This window comes from Haplochromis burtoni, unplaced genomic scaffold (genome assembly GCF_018398535.1).
Source record: "Haplochromis burtoni strain Fernald_Lab_line unplaced genomic scaffold, NCSU_Asbu1 Contig_83, whole genome shotgun sequence".
In the NCBI taxonomy this organism is placed as follows: Eukaryota; Metazoa; Chordata; class Actinopteri; order Cichliformes; family Cichlidae; genus Haplochromis; species Haplochromis burtoni.
Window position 1 is genome coordinate 1 of NW_024582444.1, and position 18602 is coordinate 18602.

At 39.8% G+C, this 18602-nt stretch overlaps 1 protein-coding gene across 1 annotated transcript; it reads right to left on the reverse strand.

The window, feature by feature from the left end:
* Positions 1–3720: 3720 nt before the first annotated feature.
* yipf5 (Yip1 domain family, member 5) lies at positions 3721–9100 on the reverse strand. The gene is made up of 6 exons (XM_005926413.3): positions 8987–9100; positions 8112–8229; positions 7632–7804; positions 6013–6158; positions 5104–5285; positions 3721–4884 (listed from the first exon to the last, which is right to left on the reverse strand). The coding sequence occupies exons 2-6, from the start codon at positions 8219–8221 to the stop codon at positions 4722–4724; spliced, it is 774 nt and encodes a 257-aa protein (XP_005926475.1). The 5' UTR covers positions 8222–8229; positions 8987–9100; the 3' UTR covers positions 3721–4721.
* Between the last annotated feature and the right edge of the window lie 9502 nt (positions 9101–18602).

Here is an 18602-nt window from a genome sequence, read left to right on the forward strand (position 1 = left end):
TGTCCACATGGATGTTAAAATCCCCAACAATAATTACACAGTCGAAATCAACACAGATCACAGACAGCAGTTCACTGAGATCATTAAAAAGTCTGTGCAGTATTTGGGAAGCATGTAAACATTAAGAAACACAACTTTGGATGGGGCCTTCAGCTGTAAAGCCACATATTCAAAAGACTGAAAACTTCCAGGAGATAGCGGCTTACATTGAAATGATTCATTAAATAAGACAAAATTTGTGAGGAATGTTTTCAGCACCTTGTCGAATCTGCAACATGAACTGAATTAATGCAGTTCTGAAGACCAAAGGGAGTCCTAATAAGGTTTGTGGTGAGTGTATGTTGATGTGTAAATGCATTTGTCTCTTAAAATATGTTTGGCTTATGCATGCATTTGTCCTTGCTCTCAAAAAAAGATTACGATCTTTTTACATAAAGAATTAGGAGTTCCTGTGAGCATGTCGCTTAGAATACACAAATATGCAATATGCACACAGAAGTACATGCTTGTGCAGGAGTGCTTGTACACAAATTACACTTAGACTCATGAATACACAGGAGCATGCACTGAAGTACATGCACGCGCTCACATACACATCCATATTTCATCTTAGCCAGACTCGGCTGATCGGGCCTTGCAGTGTTTGCATTAGTTCATTGAGTTCTGAATCAACTGTTAGAAGAGTCCACAGTACAATGAGGGGTACAATTAGCCTAATGAAGTGCAGGAGCATATCACACTCAGTGCTGTGCTAACAGTTGCTCAGTGAATATTCATGTGCTGTTGGCTTTGCAGATGCATTAAAAGGCAGCACTGCGTTGCTGAATACAAATTGTTACATTTCCACCCGTCGCTTCTCTGGCACCTTACTGAAGATGACATCCTTATCAGCCTCACTGCTCCAAGGCCTTTTGGAGTGTATTGCTTACACAAGCTACACCTCTTATCCAGTAAAATCTGCTGCTGTCAGTGACTTAAAATAAAAATAATTTCTCATAAAATATGATATTTAAACTTTTTTTTTTTTTTTATTGTTATAGAAGTAGATGCATGAACTCAATTATGTATTGCTGATGTTTTTTTAATTAGTTGAAAATGAACATTTTCATTTAGACAAGAAAAAAAATGACATTCTCAATAAATAGAGTTAGGAGTTACACAGTGACTTTAACTTTGCACCCCCCCCCCCCAAATCCAACAATGACAATTTTGTGGCTTCTTTGATTTTCTTTTGTTTTTAATTCTGACTAATGAAAATCTTCCCATGAAGGCACTGCACATGCTAACCAAGTTAACTGCAGGAAGGAAATGGAAAACAAATTCCAGGTTCCAATGTGGCTTTTTTTAAAAGAAAAAGTTGAAATGCTGACTTTTGTTTTCCAAGGCTGCACGAATGCCACATGCATCCTGATTTACAGCAATTCAGCCTGCAAGCGACCTGCAATATTATCACAATCTTTCTGAAACAATGAGCTTTAAGTGGTTTCCCCATAATAGTTTCTTCCCCTTCTTTCGTAATCTCAGAAGCTTTTATCGCTCTATGTATTTCTCTCAAGCTCTGTGTAAAATGGGGTGTTTTCTTGGGGACAGTTTCAATATTATCTGCAGCTCACTGGTCAGCCAGGCATGCTTGCTGGGTAGGACAGACTGTGTCCCAGGCCAGCCAGATGGAGGTGAGATTATCCAACATTAGATGACATAATGGTGAGCCTTATTCCTCAGAGACAAACAGAATGATAAGCTACTCCTAAAACAGCATGAAGGTGAAGATGAATTTTAGGATTAGTAATATTTTACTAGCTGTACAAGTACTGGCACAACGGAAGCAGCAAAAGTGGCACTATATATCTATTCCAGTGAATATAAAGATTAATATTACTTTGCGCCCATGTCGTAAAATAAAATGGTTTTGATTTCAAACAATTATTTATTTATTCATAAGAACTTTACGTGGGTGAAAAAGATTTGGATTTGGATATATTCTCCTACTTGAGGCACTTAAGTAATTACAAAAGAAACAAACCGAAAGTTTAAAAGCCAATCACAAAAACGAAAAATGAACAAAAAAAAAGTCAGAGTACAGAGTAAAATGGGATGGGTGTGTTTGGCTACCGGATGATCTTGGGCTAGAGTGAGACATAAATTTTATGACTAAATGTGAAAAGAAGCGACAATGCAGTCATTGCTCCAGGGGATATATACTTCATATTGTAACCAGTGAATACATGAAAAACACAAAATCCAGTGAGTCATACGGACAGTAACTCAACACTGTCACCTGGAGGCGCCTGAGTGTAAATATTCAGGAGGCGATGAAAAAGGGAAAAGCTGGATTCTCTTTTAAACAGTACTTGATCTTGTTGACAATTTTTAACTATTAGACTTTAGGAATCTCAACTTTGTGGTGTTTAAATATTTTTTGCCTCTGTTGGATACACACTTAATTTTTTTTTTTTTTTTTACATTTTGGGGGTTTTCCAGAGGAATTTCGATGTTCCAGAGTGTTGCAATTCTGCAATTGGGAAACTGTAGAGAAATGTATTTAGAAGAGTGACTATTGCCTCTCAGTGAATTCTGTATCCATCTGTGAACTGATGTTCAAAAACAGAGACAAAACAGTTAAATTGTGACTAAAATGATTTTGAGGAACTACTTTACAAATAGGAAATGAGACGTATCAACTTCCTTTCCTTAACATTACCACAGGACTGCCACGGGCGCAGAGTATTCCCACAGCAACTACTGACAGAAAGAAGGAAAAAAAAAAACTAAGCCCAAGAGGAAAATGTAACAGTGAACCTCTGAGTGAATGGAGATGCAAGGCACTGAAATCTGAGCTCTGGAAACCGCCTGAAAGCAAATACTGTACGTTAGAATGTTTGAATGTCAACATCCTGTTCGCTTCTATCGTACAGAGAAGGCTTCATTGATCCCCAGAGCTGAGGCGATGCATAACTGCATAATAATTTGGAGCACCCGAGACACTCAATGCGGTGAACATGAGTTAAAAATTCCTGAAATGACTCTTTTATTAATCGAGAAACTGAGAACATCTGCATCAAAGTGCAACATTACAGTCTTCCATCCATTAATAGCTTTGACACGTTATGAAAGTACAGGTTGAAATTGACACTCAAATTAAGACCACACATACACAGAATGTCTATATGAAGGGGCCTTTGATCAGACTTCTCCCACTAGGTCTTCTTGAAATGCTAAGTTTGTTTTGGTGTTAAGTTTGTTGGAATAGAAAAAAAAAGGGTCCTTTTTAAATTGTTGAATTATTCATCTATCTAAAGTGGGTTATTATCCATTTAAGGATGCTCTTTGTATGCGTGTGTATAAAACAAAGAAAACCTAAAAGAGGGAAGAAAAGAACAGGTTTGAACCCATTATTTCAAAAGGAAGCTGCAGGTTCTTGCATTTGCAGACATGTGGCATTGTTTCAGAACAAATTGGATTTCAGTGTAATCTTTCTAATGTCCTCCACACACCACATAGCAGATGGGCTACACCTGAAGCTGAGGGTCTGTAGTTGTAGGCTGACAGTGCCCTCACTTGGTCAAGCTTTAGCACTGTAGGAGAATGTTGAATGTTTCTTTCTCTGCCAGCCAACAAACAACAGTGGGTCCGTGGCCCAAATAAAATGTTTTTTTAAGTCTTCATAGAGGTCGTAGAATTTCTTAGGGTGACCACCGAAACATTTACCCACACAGCAGGTAACCTTCAAAAACAACTTTAATGTGCATAAGAAGACATGAACAACAGATGACACATCAAAGCATTAAGTGAGTCGTCTCTAAAAATAAAGATTTAAGAGATGAAAAGGGATACATACAAGAATGAAAACCTATAGAGACACTTCTGTACCTAGACATACAGCATCTCTACCAATATTAATTCTGAGCATTTGATCAAACTGGTTTGGTTTGGGAGCAGTGTTTTTGTGCAAACTGTTGTTGTCTTCCTGAAAAGGCATCAGAACTCAAAGGAATCTCCAAAGAATATAATAAAATACATTAGATGTAGCAGAGCAGCTGTCTTTCTGTTCAAAAACTGACACACTTGATAAAGTTTGTGGCTCTTCGGTTGCGAAGAAAATGCGATGTTGCGGAGGAGACGACCCCTTCGCTGTTAATGTAGTCCTGTGCAGAATGAAAGTGGGTGTTTCCCTTAGTCTTGTTGTTGCTAAATATATGGGAGGCAGACAACGCTCATAAAAGCTTTTACAAAAATCAGGACAAATGGGATTTTAGCTGAATTCAGATTAGGCTGCAGGGTTCATTTTTATTCTTGAAAACTGCAGTTTTTTTTCCCACCTGTGTCCAAAACACTTTGTTCCCTTAATGTCCTTAAAAATCACAGGACTGTACAAGACCATTTAAGGCTCAACTCGGTCCACAGAAAATCCCCCCTCCCAGCACGCTTGTTGACAGTCTTCTCCTGTAAGACGCATATCAGGGGAGGAAGGCGACGAGGAGTCATGTGTGACACCATATAGTCCAGCTTGCGAATGGTCAAGTTGTAATGTGGGGAAAGGTGGAGGCCAATAAAAGAAGACAGAAAAAAAAAATCCTGGTACCAATTTAGGCAGGAGCGCCCACTTTTCTGTAGTAACAGCATTATTAGCCAATAATTTCACTAATTACACTTACGCCAATTAGGCCGACATTACAGAAACTGGGGAACAGTTATTTGAAACTGTTGATGAATTGCGGTTTTTAGAAGACGGAGATGAGTGCGAAAACCCCATAAAGCAGAGCGCATGGGTAAGCAACCAACAGCTGCTGCCCATCCATGGCCAACGCTGAGATGAAGATCTTCGAGGCTGAGAAACTGCACCAGCTAATGATTGTTGCTGTTAGTATAATTCCCATCATGCCTCTAGAGAGGACAAAAAAATAAGCAGAAAGTTAGACTTACTACTAATAACTGATGTTATTTACGGGCTGTACTACAATAATATGACAAAACTCTTTATTTTAAACTACTAGATTGTATATTAATCTAGTAAATAAATACTATATCTTTTTAAAAGTCCTTTTGCCAGATTTGCAGGCTACATTAACAATCATAAACCTTTTTGTTTTCCTGTATACTCACTGTAAAGAGAAGAGAACTCCAAAACTTGAGAGAATGATCATGGGGAGGAGGCAGTATCCCAGCACGCTGGCCACGCAGCCAAACGACACGCCTGTCATACTCATGAGGTTGAGTAGGCAGTACATGCCAAGGCAGCCAATTGCACTGATGCCATACACATAACCAAACTGGATTTTACCTGACTGTAAACAGAGAGGAGGGACAAAAAAAAAAAAAGATCCACACAATTAGATATGGACTACACCCACCAACAGTTCACACATTGAGTTTGTACAGTTATGTGCTCTGTGCTTTTGTTTTTTTAACAGTAATTTAATTGCCAGAACACACAAAAATAATTTGACTACACAGCAGTTGTGTGCCGTTTCAACTATAGCTGATAAATAAAAAGCCATTTGCATGACTCAGATTTGATTGGAAGCAGCCATTTACACTGAGATTTAAACTCAATGATCACACTAGGAGATTGTGATCACAAGATTATAATGAGACTCAAACTAAAAAAAGTAAAACAAAAACAAAATTACTGTGGATATCAAAGCTATGAATTTGGTACAGTCTAATGAAGCAGAAGCTCATGATGAAGGCCTTGTGCATAAGTCTCATAAAAAAAGATGGTGCATGGTAAACAAAGATTCATAGTTTTCTCATAACTTGAGCACATTCAACTGAACAAGACCAGAACACTTACTTTACTGATAATTTCATTACTGATAGTGCTAACAGTTTGTAATGTCAAAGACTACACAGCCTCTGACACATCGATACCAATCTACCCAAATTATAATTAAGACTTGGCACTTTTATTAATGTAGTAGCCAATATTTTATTATTTTTAAGTACTATTACTCGTCTTTACCAGTTTATCTTGTTTTTATTTTTCACCTAAAAATCAACCAAATGATTTACCAGAAGAAGTGTTGCTCCAAAGGCCAAACAGAACACCATAGGCCCGGCCAAGTCTGTCTCGTTCATGATGCTGCCATCTGCTACTTTCATTGGATGGAGAACCGTCAGAGTCTTCTGCCAGATGTGGTCAAAATTGATTCCTAATTCTAAGATAAGAAGAGATGAGACATTTCAGATATTTATACTATACTATTTTCTATAAAAACACCAGGCCCTATTGGTTCCAAACACATCTGTCTTCCACAAATACTCAACCGGGGATTTCTTCGATGAAATGCTTTCAGGTGTGTCTTCACACCTGAAATCTGAATCGTAATTGTAGATTTTCCAACTAAATAATGGCTCAGTCCTAAAACGAAACTCACAATGAAACATTACCAGTTCAGTATTATTTTTTTTCTACCCTGAATTCTGATCATATTACAGAAGAGTACAGAGAAGATATGATGAATCCAGTTTTAACTGCAGGACAAAGTCAAGTAAAGTAGTGCCAATAGTCGACGTTCAGGATCGATGGTGGTCAGAGTAATCATCAGTCATCAGAGTAAATTGTATTAGACTGAATCTGCCTTTTTATAGTTTTGTGTAAGCATCTCCACATATAAGCAACACTGCAATATAAATGCATCTGGGTGGGCAAGTGCACATATTGTGCGTTTGTGGAGCAGCTACACATACACAAATTATCATCATTGTCAAATGACAGATAACGGAAGTATATTTCTAAATGCAGAGATGCAAGTTCAGGTCTTTAACCCGGATTTTGATAAACTAACACCAAAAATTTCAACTGACACCGGTCAAACACAATGTGCTGATTTCCCAGAGTACAGATTTATATACTTATACTTGTTTTGGGGATAAGGTACTGTAAGACTACAGAAAGTACTGGAACCAAATATCTACAAACACTACAGTCAGAAACACTTAAAAATAAATTAAAAAAATAAATGTCTGCAGTCTTTCTCAAGCATGTAAGTAGAGGCAAAATAAAACAATAGGTCTGCCAAGAACAGTCAGAAAAATCAAGCCTGCCAGTTACGCAGACACTTGGCCGAACTCCATCATTTGATCCATCAATGCTTTTATTCTATCAAATCGTTTTGTAGTCATGAAATTCTCTGAGTCTGGAAGCAACTGCAACAGGCGAGTGAAACTCTAATTTCATGCTTTGAGAGACAGTTTCTCTGCTGAATATCAGAGATGATACTGAAGGCTGATTTCAACAATGCTAAACTTTTGCATGTTGGGACTTCAACTGGAGCTCCTCCTACACTGCCTTGAAATCATATCAAAGGCTGACAAACAGTACTTGCAGTAGCTGATTCAATTCAACAAAGCCATTCAATTTATAGTATTATGAAACAAGAAGTAAAATGATTTTTCTCAGCAAATGATAACAACCATACTAGTCAGCTTTCTTGCTTAAAAAGAAAGAATAACTGGAAGAACTATTGAGATACATTTCACAGAATGCAATCGAGATAATTTAATGGATTACTCTTTTGCTCTGGTTTTCTATAGTATTGAGACTGGAATGAAATATTTTTGCTCAATCTTGCTGATAGACAGACAGACAGACATAACACATCGGCATGTAGTCTTGGTGCTTGACATACCTTCTAGCAGCGGTGGCTCGTCATCAAAACTGTTACTGTACATGGACTGTGATGCTGATGGTGTGTAGGTCTGTGTGGGCTGGAAGATTTGTCCGGTGTATGGTTGCTGGGGCTGCATTACTCCTGGGGATGAGTAGCCCATGGGCTGGGAGTAATCATATTGACCATATGGCCTGGGAAATACACAATAATAAGTAACTGGAAACTTAATTAAAAAAAAAAAAAAAAGCTTTAGAAACGTCTCTTTTGTATTTACTCAGGTAATCTTTGTCTAATATTAAAATGTGTTTGATGATTTGTGTGACAAATATGCAAAAACTAGGAAATCAGGAAGGTGAAAAATACTTTTACATGGCACTACATGTCAAATACACAAGTTTCCAAAAGATCAGGAGATTAGTTTTGAGCACCTGAAATGGCCCAGTAATAGTGTACCAGCAGCTGAAAAATTATCAATTAAAAATGGCTTCATACACTTACTTATTGTAGGGGTTTTCAGTGTTGCTGTAGCCATAGCCGGCTTGGCTTTGGTCATCTACACTGTAGCTGGACTGGTAAAAGTCTGTGTTAAAGTTGTCAAAACCCGACATCTCTTACTCTGAAAGTAAAAGAAAACACAGTCGATCAGCGTGAAAAGTTATTTTAATGCGTCTGCTCTATATACAGATAAAACACTCTTACACTGCACAGCATAGACTCGCTTAACAATGCCAGCTTCCTTCGTAAGCTATCAATATCAATTAGAAATACTCAGTGTTGTTATCCGAAATGTCAACCTTTGCATTTAGTTGCGTTTAATCTTTTTGTGTTAATTACCTGACACCTTTAAACACGTCATCGTACACAAATGCGCAGCGACCAAATTTCAAGCCTAAATGCACAAACAACGCCACGTGACAGTAGTAGTCATATTTAAAAAAACAAAACAAAAAACAACATTTTTACCTTCCATTTGTTTGTTAACAATAAGCCTCACAACAATTAACGCTAGTTGGGTCCCTAAATGCAGCAGTGCTAAAGCGGCTAACAAAACAAACCAATACCGTAAGCTGTATGCTTCAAGCATTTTCTTGGCTTATTGTTAGTAACTGTTCCATCTATAAAATGGTTCAACAGCTACGACCACGGACACGTAGATGAATAACTGGTGCTTTCGGTACACACTGAGCTACTAATCTTTGGGAGGCTAACGTACCGTTAACTCTGCAGCTAATTGGCTAGCTAATGCTAGCCATAATAGCCGACACAGACCTAATTTACACAAAATATCAGCAACGGCTTACTACTCAATCCAACATTTCAAACTTAATCACTATTCTCACGCTATGAAACACCACGGTCATGCAAACTCTTACCTGTGCTGTGTGATAACTCTGCCCAGAGCCCTGCCAACTTCGCTGCGGTTGCTACGTGTCAGGAGAAAGGTAAATCTTCCGGGACCAGCTGTCGCTAACAGGAAATTGTTGGGACCACTGACAAATTCCTGCTCGCAGAATATCTGGCGCATCCTGCCGGCGATTGATGGTACTACACGTCCATAAAAATCTCTTGCTACCAAAAGGAAGAAAAACAAAACAAAACAGAAGACCAAGGAATACATATTTTGACTTTGTATACACTTCAGTCACTTCTCGGTTTACACACCTCGCAAATAAAGGCAATTACTGTTAGTTTCTGTGTTTTCTGGGCTGCGGTGACTTTTTTCTCAGGGATTAAAGAGGCTTATACACAATGATTTTGTTGCTGTATTGATATGAGCATTTACATATGTACCATATCCAAAGATCAAGTGTGTAGTAGTGGCTATCTGATAAATACAGTCAGTTTGAAATGTCAAACAACATAAAATCATGCAATTTTCCCTCTTAGTAAATTATTATTATCATTATCAATTTATTTTTAAATAATATACACACACACCCAGCACGCCCCTGCGGGCGGTTTATCCTTCAAGCTCGGGTCCTCTACCAGAGGCCTGGGAGCTTGAGGGTCCTGCGCAGTATCTTAGCTGTTCCCAGGACTGCGCTCTTCTGGACAGAGATCTCCGATGTTATTCCCGGGATCTGCTGGAGCCACTCGCCTAGCTTGGGAGTCACCGCACCTAGTGCTCCGATTACCACGGGGACCACCGTTACCTTCACCCTCCACATCCTCTCGAGCTCTTCTCTGAGCCCTTGGTATTTCTCCAGCTTCTCGTGTTCCTTCTTCCTGATATTGCTGTCATTCGGAACCGCTACATCGATCACTACGGCCGTCTTCTTCTGTTTGTCTACCACCACTATGTCCGGTTGGTTAGCCACCACCATTTTGTCCGTCTGTATCTGGAAGTCCCACAGGATCTTAGCTCGGTCATTCTCCACCACCCTTGGGGGCATCTCCCATTTTGACCTCGGGACTTCCAGGTTATACTCGGCACAGATGTTCCTGTACACTATGCCGGCCACTTGGTTATGGCGTTCCATGTATGCCTTGCCTGCTAGCATCTTGCACCCTGCTGTTATGTGCTGGATTGTCTCTGGGGCATCTTTACACAGCCTGCACCTGGGGTCTTGCCTGGTGTGATAGACCCCAGCCTCTATGGATCTTGTACTCAGAGCTTGTTCTTGTGCTGCCATGATTAGTGCCTCTGTGCTGTCTTTCAGTCCAGCTTTGTCCAGCCACTGGTAGGATTTCTGGATATCAGCCACCTCCTCTATCTGCCGGTGGTACATACCGTGCAGGGGCCTGTCCTTCCATGATGGTTCCTCGTCTCCCTCCTCTTTCTTGGGTTTCTGCTGCCTGAGGTATTCACTGAGCACTCGGTCAGTTGGGGCCATCTTCCCAATGTATTCTTGGATGTTCGTTGTCTCATCCTGGACTGTGGTGCTGACACTCACCAGTCCCCGGCCCCCTTCCTTCCGCTTAGCGTACAGCCTCAGGGTGCTGGACTTGGGGTGAAACCCTCCATGCATGGTAAGGAGCTTTCTTGTCTTTATGTCAGTGGCTTCTATCTCCTCCTTTGGCCAGCCTATTACCCCAGCAGGGTACCTGATCACGGGCAGGGCGTACGTGTTGATGGCCCGGATCTTGTTCTTACCATTCAGCTGACTCCTCAGGACTTGCCTGACCCTCTGCAGGTACTTGGTGGTTGCAGCTTTTCTAGCGGCCTCTTCATGGTTCCCATTCGCCTGCGGGATCCCCAGGTACTTGTAACTGTCCTCTATGTCTGCAATGTTGCCTTCTGGTAGTTCAATCCCCTCAGTTCTGACTACCTTCCCTCTCTTTGTTACCATCCGACTACACTTCTCCAGTCCGAACGACATTCCAATGTCATTGCTGTATAGCCTGGTAGTGTGGATCAGTGAATCGATGTCTCGTTCACTCTTGGCATACAGCTTGATGTCATCCATGTACAGGAGGTGGCTGACAACTGCTCCGTTCCGTAGTCGGTATCCGTAGCCAGTCTTGTTAATGATCTCACTGAGGGGGTTCAGGCCTATGCAGAACAGCAGTGGGGACAGAGCATCTCCTTGGTAGATCCCGCACTTGATGGTGACTTGTGCTATGGGCTTGGAGTTGGCCTCTAGTGTTGTACGCCACATCCCCATTGAGTTCCTGATGAAGGCTCTTAGGGTCCCATTGATCTTGTACAATTCTAGGCATTCCAGTATCCAGCTGTGGGGCATTGAGTCATAGGCCTTCTTGTAATCAATCCAGGCAGTGCACAGGTTGGTCAGTCTGGTCTTGCAGTCTCGGCTGACTGTTCTGTCTACCAGTAGCTGGTGTTTTGCGCCTCTGGTATTCTTGCCAATTCCTTTCTGTGTCCCACTCATGTATTGACCCATGTGCCTGTTCATCTTAGCCGATATGATGCCTGACAGGAGCTTCCATGTAGTACTGAGGCAGGTTATTGGTCGGTAGTTGGAGGGGACCGGTCCCTTCTTGGGGTCCTTGGGGATCAGGACCGTCCGACCTTCGGTTAGCCATTCCGGGTGTCTCTCGTTAACTAGCAGCTGGTTCATTTGTGCTGCCAGACGCTCGTGGAGTGCAGTCAGCTTCTTTAGCCAGTAGGCGTGAACCATGTCGGGCCCTGGTGCTGTCCAACTCTTCATACTGGAGACCCTTTCTTGGATATCTGCCACTGTGATGGTTACTGGACCCTGTTCAGGGAGGTCGCTGTGGTCTGCCCTCAGATCCACTAGCCACTGAGCATTGCCGTTATGGGTTGCGTCCTTCTCCCATATGCTCTTCCAGTATTGCTCCGTCTCCAGCCTTGGTGGTGCTGTTCTCTTATTATTATTGTTCCCTTGCCACTGAGAGTACACCTTTGCTGGTTCTGTGGAGAACAGCTGGTTTATTCTCCTGCCTTCTATCTCTCTGGTGTACCTCCTCAAGCGGCTGGCCAAGGCTGTGAGTCTTTGCTTGGCAGTTTCCAAGGCCTCAGGTATGGACAGCTTGCTGTACCTTCTTTGTCGCACCTTTCTGCAACTCCGTTAGTTGGCTATATATATCTATATATCTATATATATATCTATATCTATATCTCTATATCTCTATATCTTCTATATTTATCTATATCTCATATATATATATATATATATATATATATTATATATAATTATATATATATATATATATATGATAAGAAAACGTAATTGGGATGTAAATAAGTCAAGAAAGGGTTTACATGAGTTAATAGAAAATATAAAAATATTAGAAAAATATATCAGCTTCTGATTCATATATATATATATATATATATATATATATATATTAATATACTGAAACATGATGGTGCAAATATCATGGGAACAAGCTGATGAATTGTGTTTCCATAGTGACCCATACAAAATGGAAGATGAGCTGCAGGAAAGAATTAGAAGTGTGCACAGAAATAGAGCAGGAACACATTTTTATAATGTAAAATGATAAATTCCTTGTATAGCTTTGCTTAACAAAGTCTCACAAACAACTAATTTTACTTCTTATGAATTCAAGTGTTGCTTATTGTACTTACATCTGGTATGTAACCCTATTAGGTTCTGACTCATATCCTGAGTAAATGATTCTCTAGTGATACCAAATAGAGACAGGAAGTGTGAGATAATTTAAGAGGACAAGCACTGAGCTCATGGTAAGAACAAAGGTAGCAGGTTTTGTTGAGAAACAGATCAATCAGTATGCTTATGCAGGAGGACTGCACCGCTATAGAAATACTCCGGCGAACCCATCCTCTTTGATGATGACGGCAGATAATGGAAAGTAATGTGCTGATGACCTCTGCCGAGAGGAAATAGAGAAGGGAGGAAATGGGAACTGAGTGAACATTGCAGATGCACATGGGTTTGACATGTGGGACATGGAAACACACAAATGTAGAAATGTAAGAAGAAAAACACATTATTGGTGCCTATACATTCCAGTGCTCTCTATCTTTAGAGTGGTCAAGACCAGTATAGTGAATTAATACAACAGAAAAAGCCAACAGGAACAACAAAACTGATATGAATTCAGATGACTGTTATTAAACAGTCTCCTTCCATTACTACTATCTCGATCTCTTACCCAGGGCTTATTAAAACTGGATTATTTCTGCTTCACTGAAACAAAAAACACTCCTGGCAATCATAATAGGAAATATGTGAATTTTTTGACATAAATTAACTGGTGCAGTGTGAAAGGCAGTTGAATTACACCTGGCTCCCTACCTAGCCTAGAGTTACATTCTTCTTTACAGAATGATGAATGATAAAAATGCTACAGAAGTGCATGAACCAGAGATTTATCATTATTCACGGCAGACATAGCAAGTCCCCTCTGTCTTTAGGCAATAATATACAGAAAAGCCTTTTTTGGTCAATATTGTAACAAAACTGTTGTCTAGCCAAGGTTGTGCGGAAGAAATCTACTGATCTGGTACCATCTGTCACATTTTATCTCCCTGGTAAAAACAATGCTCTGATCCCAGCATTTGCTATACCTCCACGATACAATGAAACACATCCCAAAGGTGCTCTATTGGACTGAGATCTGCTGACAGTGGAAGTTATTAGAGTACAGTAAACTCACTGTCATGCTAAAATCATTTCCTTTTTTTCTGTTTTTTAGCTTTGTGAAGTGGCATGGTTATTCTGCTTGAAGCAGCCATCAGGAGATGGGTACACTGCTGCATGTTGTCAGCAACAATGCTCATTTAGGCTTTGGTGTTTAAACAATAATTAGTTGGTGTGAAGGGGTCTAAAATGAGCAAAAAAGTATCCGCCACACCACTATACCACCACCAGCAGGAACTGTTAACACAAGCCAGTATGAAGTCATGCTTTCATACTGTTTACACTAAATTGTGATCCTAAAATTAGCTCAAATCAAGACTCATCAGACCTGGCAACAAATTTTCAGTCTTCAGTCGTTAAATACTCGTGTGCGTTGCTGACAGGAGTGGCACCCAGTGTGGTCTTCTGCTGTGGTAGTCCATCTGCTTCAGGGTTTAATGTCTTACATATTCAGAAATGCTTTTTTGCACACCTTGTTTGCAACGAGCAGTTATTTGAGTTACTGTCATCATCCTCTCAGCTTGAAGGAATTTTCATTCAGAGAGCTGCTGTTCACTCAATATTTTCTCTTTTTCAGACCATTCTCTGTAAACCCTAGAGATGGTGGCGTTGGAAAAAAATCCCAGCAGTTTCCGAAATACTAAGCCCCTCCCCTTCTGGTACTAACAACCCTGCCACGTTTAAAGTTTTAACATCACCTAAATAACCTTTTCTTCCCTATTCTGATGTTCGATTTGAACTCAGAGGGCGATCTTGATCATATATACATGGATAAATACATTGAATTGCTGCCACCAATCAACCTTTGCTTGCTGATTAAACATTTGTGTTGAACAAACGTACCTAACAGAGTCGCTGGTCAGTGTATGTTTTCATCACTTGCTTCAAGATTGCTCCAGGATGAATCTATTACAGGCTATTTTTGTGCAAGAAACAGGTCAACTCCTTTCCCAAAAAACAATCAACCAAAGTGCATAAAAAACAACAACAAAAGAATTTCATTAAAAACCCTTCTCATGCTGTGCAGCCCTGGCATGGATCATTTCTCTGTCTTATGAAGAACAAAATCAATTTGATGCAGGGAACATGAATTCTTACAGCAAACACCCATGACTAATCATAAGCAGAAATGAGTTGCTTCCCCTTCATTGCCTCTCATCTTTCTTTAGACTTTTAATCATCTTTAAACTTGAGGAACATGCCTTTCTTTTTAATCCACTTAATTAAAGAAAATTGAAAAGTGCCAGAGAGGGTAATTGAATTTAGGGTACTGTATTGCCATATGCTGTCATAATTGCCCTCTTATAAAAAGTCTCTCTTGTAATCCTGCTGTCACTGCCTGCCTGGATGAGTGGATTAAAACCATTGAATTTCCTCTACTGAAGCAAACCTTCGTCTTCAACCACCTACTACACCCCCGATTAAGATTTCACCTGCATCAAGCAAGGAAAAACTTATAAATCTTATAATATGTTCCCCTGAAAGAAAACTATGCAGATGGTAGGTATTTTTCCTATTCAGTAATGCATACTGAACATTTTAACGAGCACAGAACTAATCCTGTCTCCTAAAATTAATTTCCATTACAGCTAAACTGCATTCTCAGTTACATTTTAACGCAAATGACGGGGCTTCACAAAGCACACAGAGCTCTAAAGAAATGAATCTTGAGAACATTTACAAGGTTAACTTCAGTTAATTCATCGAATTCATTTCGCCCTATATGACTGCTGCACAGATCATAAATTAGTAGGCATCTAGTTCGCTGGAGCAGCTTTCTCCATTCTATGAGTTAGCTACACAAGCACTAAAATGACAATAGAAGACCTGAAGAGTTTGAGAAGTTTATTCCGAAATGAGATTTTTACCCTCTTGAGGTTTTTAAAAAAGAGAGTTAGTCAGCACGAATTATCTTCAATATAATATGTAATAATATGATGTCTTCTGTGATATACCAATGAAGTATGAGGTTAGCTCTCAATGCTTTCTTGATCTGTATTACACAAAATTATGCAAGGTAGCTATGGTTCAATGTAAACCTTTGTTTGCAAAATGAGAGATAAGAATTGAAGCATTTTAATGTGTAGTGTGGACTTTTGCCAGCTTTTTTCCTTCCTGCCTCTGGTTGGCATACAGGGACAGCACCATTCGACCCACGAGTGTTCTACCTGTCAAAACAGATTTAGGAGCTTCTAAAATAAACCTCATATTATGAATAGCTACATGGCTTTGGTTCTCCTTCTTATTTCTATGCTTCCCTCACAGACATCCTTCCAAGTTTTACTTGGAGTAAGTTTTACTTACCATGATGATTCCATTCACTTTGAGATATGATGAACATATATTATTTTTAGCCCAGTGAGCTGATGCTGAGATGTGTGTGTTTCTTTTTATATGAATGCAGCTTAAAGGAGAGACGTCGGTATTTGAATGTTGTTCACTGTCTTGCCCTTTATTGCCATGAATTCCCAGTTACCACAGTTACTCACATGGGATTTAGTAATGAAGTTTATGGTGAAAAGTTTATGACCAGTGGCTTTGGATCTGGAGATAGTAGGTCATCTATTAATTGGAAGGTCAGTGGTCAATTCCTCAGCTCCTCTGGCCTACATTTCAAAGTCTCCTTTGTCGAGATACTGAATCCCAAGTCAATAATCAGTATATCTGGGATATATTTGCAAATGTGTGAATGTTATTTGTTGCTTAAAAGTGCTTAAAAGCACTTCAAGTGCTCAGTATGAATAGTAGTAAAGTGCTGTACAAGTACCACTTCATATACCATGATAGCTAACCTTTCAGACCTTTCTTTCCTTCAAATGCATCAGTGTCATTTAGGAGAAATAACAGCTACATGTCTCTTTCATTACATGCATCACAGCATTATAATTACTGCCAATGGAATAATAAATATGGGTCCCATAATGAGAGATTTCTCTCTGTGTGACTGTTGACTATCAGCAGGAGGAGAGATAAAAACACTGGCTCATTCTGAGGGACGGACACAAAAACCTGAGCCTTACTATTTTTGTCTTCAATGCCAATAAGCACCAACTGGACTGGTAATATCTTAATGAGATTTCACATCATTAATGAAAAAAAAAACAAAGTATGAAAGCCAGAATTATAAGCCAGAAACAATCAGCGTGGTCTGTGCTTTAACAGCAGAACGAGATAAGAACATGAAATTAATAAAGTTGTACTGCAACTCCTGACTTCCACAGAGAGTGAACTGCATTGTAAACTGCGACTAAATCTGCAATCGTTCCCAAGATTTGTAATTCTTGTTGACTTGTTCTGTGTGTGGGGTGACTCCCCACTGGATGTTCTGTCTTTCTGAGGAAATTAATGATGGCAGAAGCGAACTGAGACCCACATCTTCTACTAACTGTCACCTTCATTTTCTCACACACAGAAATGATTCATTTTCACTGTGTCTGCTGAGGGCTTCATACACTACTTGAATGCTTCTTCGCCCATTCTACTGTAATATTGAACTGCATCCAAGTTACATAGTGTTGGATTGGATATAAAGACAAATGAAACACATTTGAAGCATTAAAACATGAACAGCTGAAGAGCAAAATTGGATGCTATACCTTTAAAGGGGTTTTACAGTTCAAAGGACTTGTGGAGATTTGGCCCTATCAAGAGATTTGTCACACACTGAGGACCTGTGGAAACCACCCTTTAATCCCAAGAGTCTGTAAGCAGGAGCGAGAGAGAGATTGTGATGTAACACACAGACACACACTCTCTTACACACAGGGAGAGGCAAATATACACACCACACCAGTACACCAGCAGGGCTAGCTACCCCTCCACAGTGTTCCCATGGCCTTTGTGCTGGCAGAGAGAGAGAGCGGATGCTTAGCAACATCTCATCTGCATGGTTTGCCAAATCAACAGGGTCAACATCCCTTTAGGCTTGGAGAACTCTGCTGTGCTGTGCAAGGAGCTGCCTCAGACATGCAGAGCCTGGTGCAGATGTGGGAAGATTCTCCTCATTGCAGATATCTCTCGTAAGCTGCTTGGTATCAGTATTCACCTTCAGGATATATTCTTCTTAAAACAGAGAAAATGTTGCCATTGTGATCACTGACCATTTGCTTCTATTTTCCACTGTTTCTGTTGTTTCAGATTTTTTGATTTGATTTTTTTTGTCAACGCTTTGTTATGCACACTGCTGCCTGTATTAAGAAATATGGACTTTACTGTATGTAACTTTCTCCTGAATATCCTTTGTAATTTCCTTGGATGTACAGTACATGGCATCAACCTGACTGCATGGCTGCTCTGTACATTTTACTAAAGCTCATCTGTGTCTGATGTAATCCACATAGGAAGATGAGTCAGTATGCACTTACACACAGTCTGACTCAATGGATTTTTTTTTCTTCTTTAACAAATGAACAGAGATTTCTTCCTTCACTGTGGAGCTGTCAGATCCCCCACCCCCTCCCATCCTTTCACTACACCCACAACTTGATCCTGGCCAACTGCTTTCTGAGTCCCACATGGTGCAAATTGAATCAAGCGCCAGCTACTGTAAGATACACTGAAAACCTCCTGGTGTTAACACTGCATACAAGTTTGATTATCTCTTCATGTGCAAAGTTTCTACATTTGTTCCAAGAAGTGAAAAAGAACTTTAGGAGAAAGGCCTGGCTACTATTTTCATTTTTAACAGCAATACTCCTTATTCTAAACTTATTCTAAACCGAACTTATTAATAAATTAATAAGTTCAGTTATATTTCTACAGTCAGTTATGATCAGACTGCCTTAAGCACATCTTGTGAAAAGGAAAACAGAAATCTGTCTGATACAGTATCCCTGAAGTTAAAACTTGGGAGGGTATTGTAACTGAGAAATTTATTGGACATGTTTAAATATCTGATCGTTGTTAATATTTCATATATATGTATATATGTATATATATA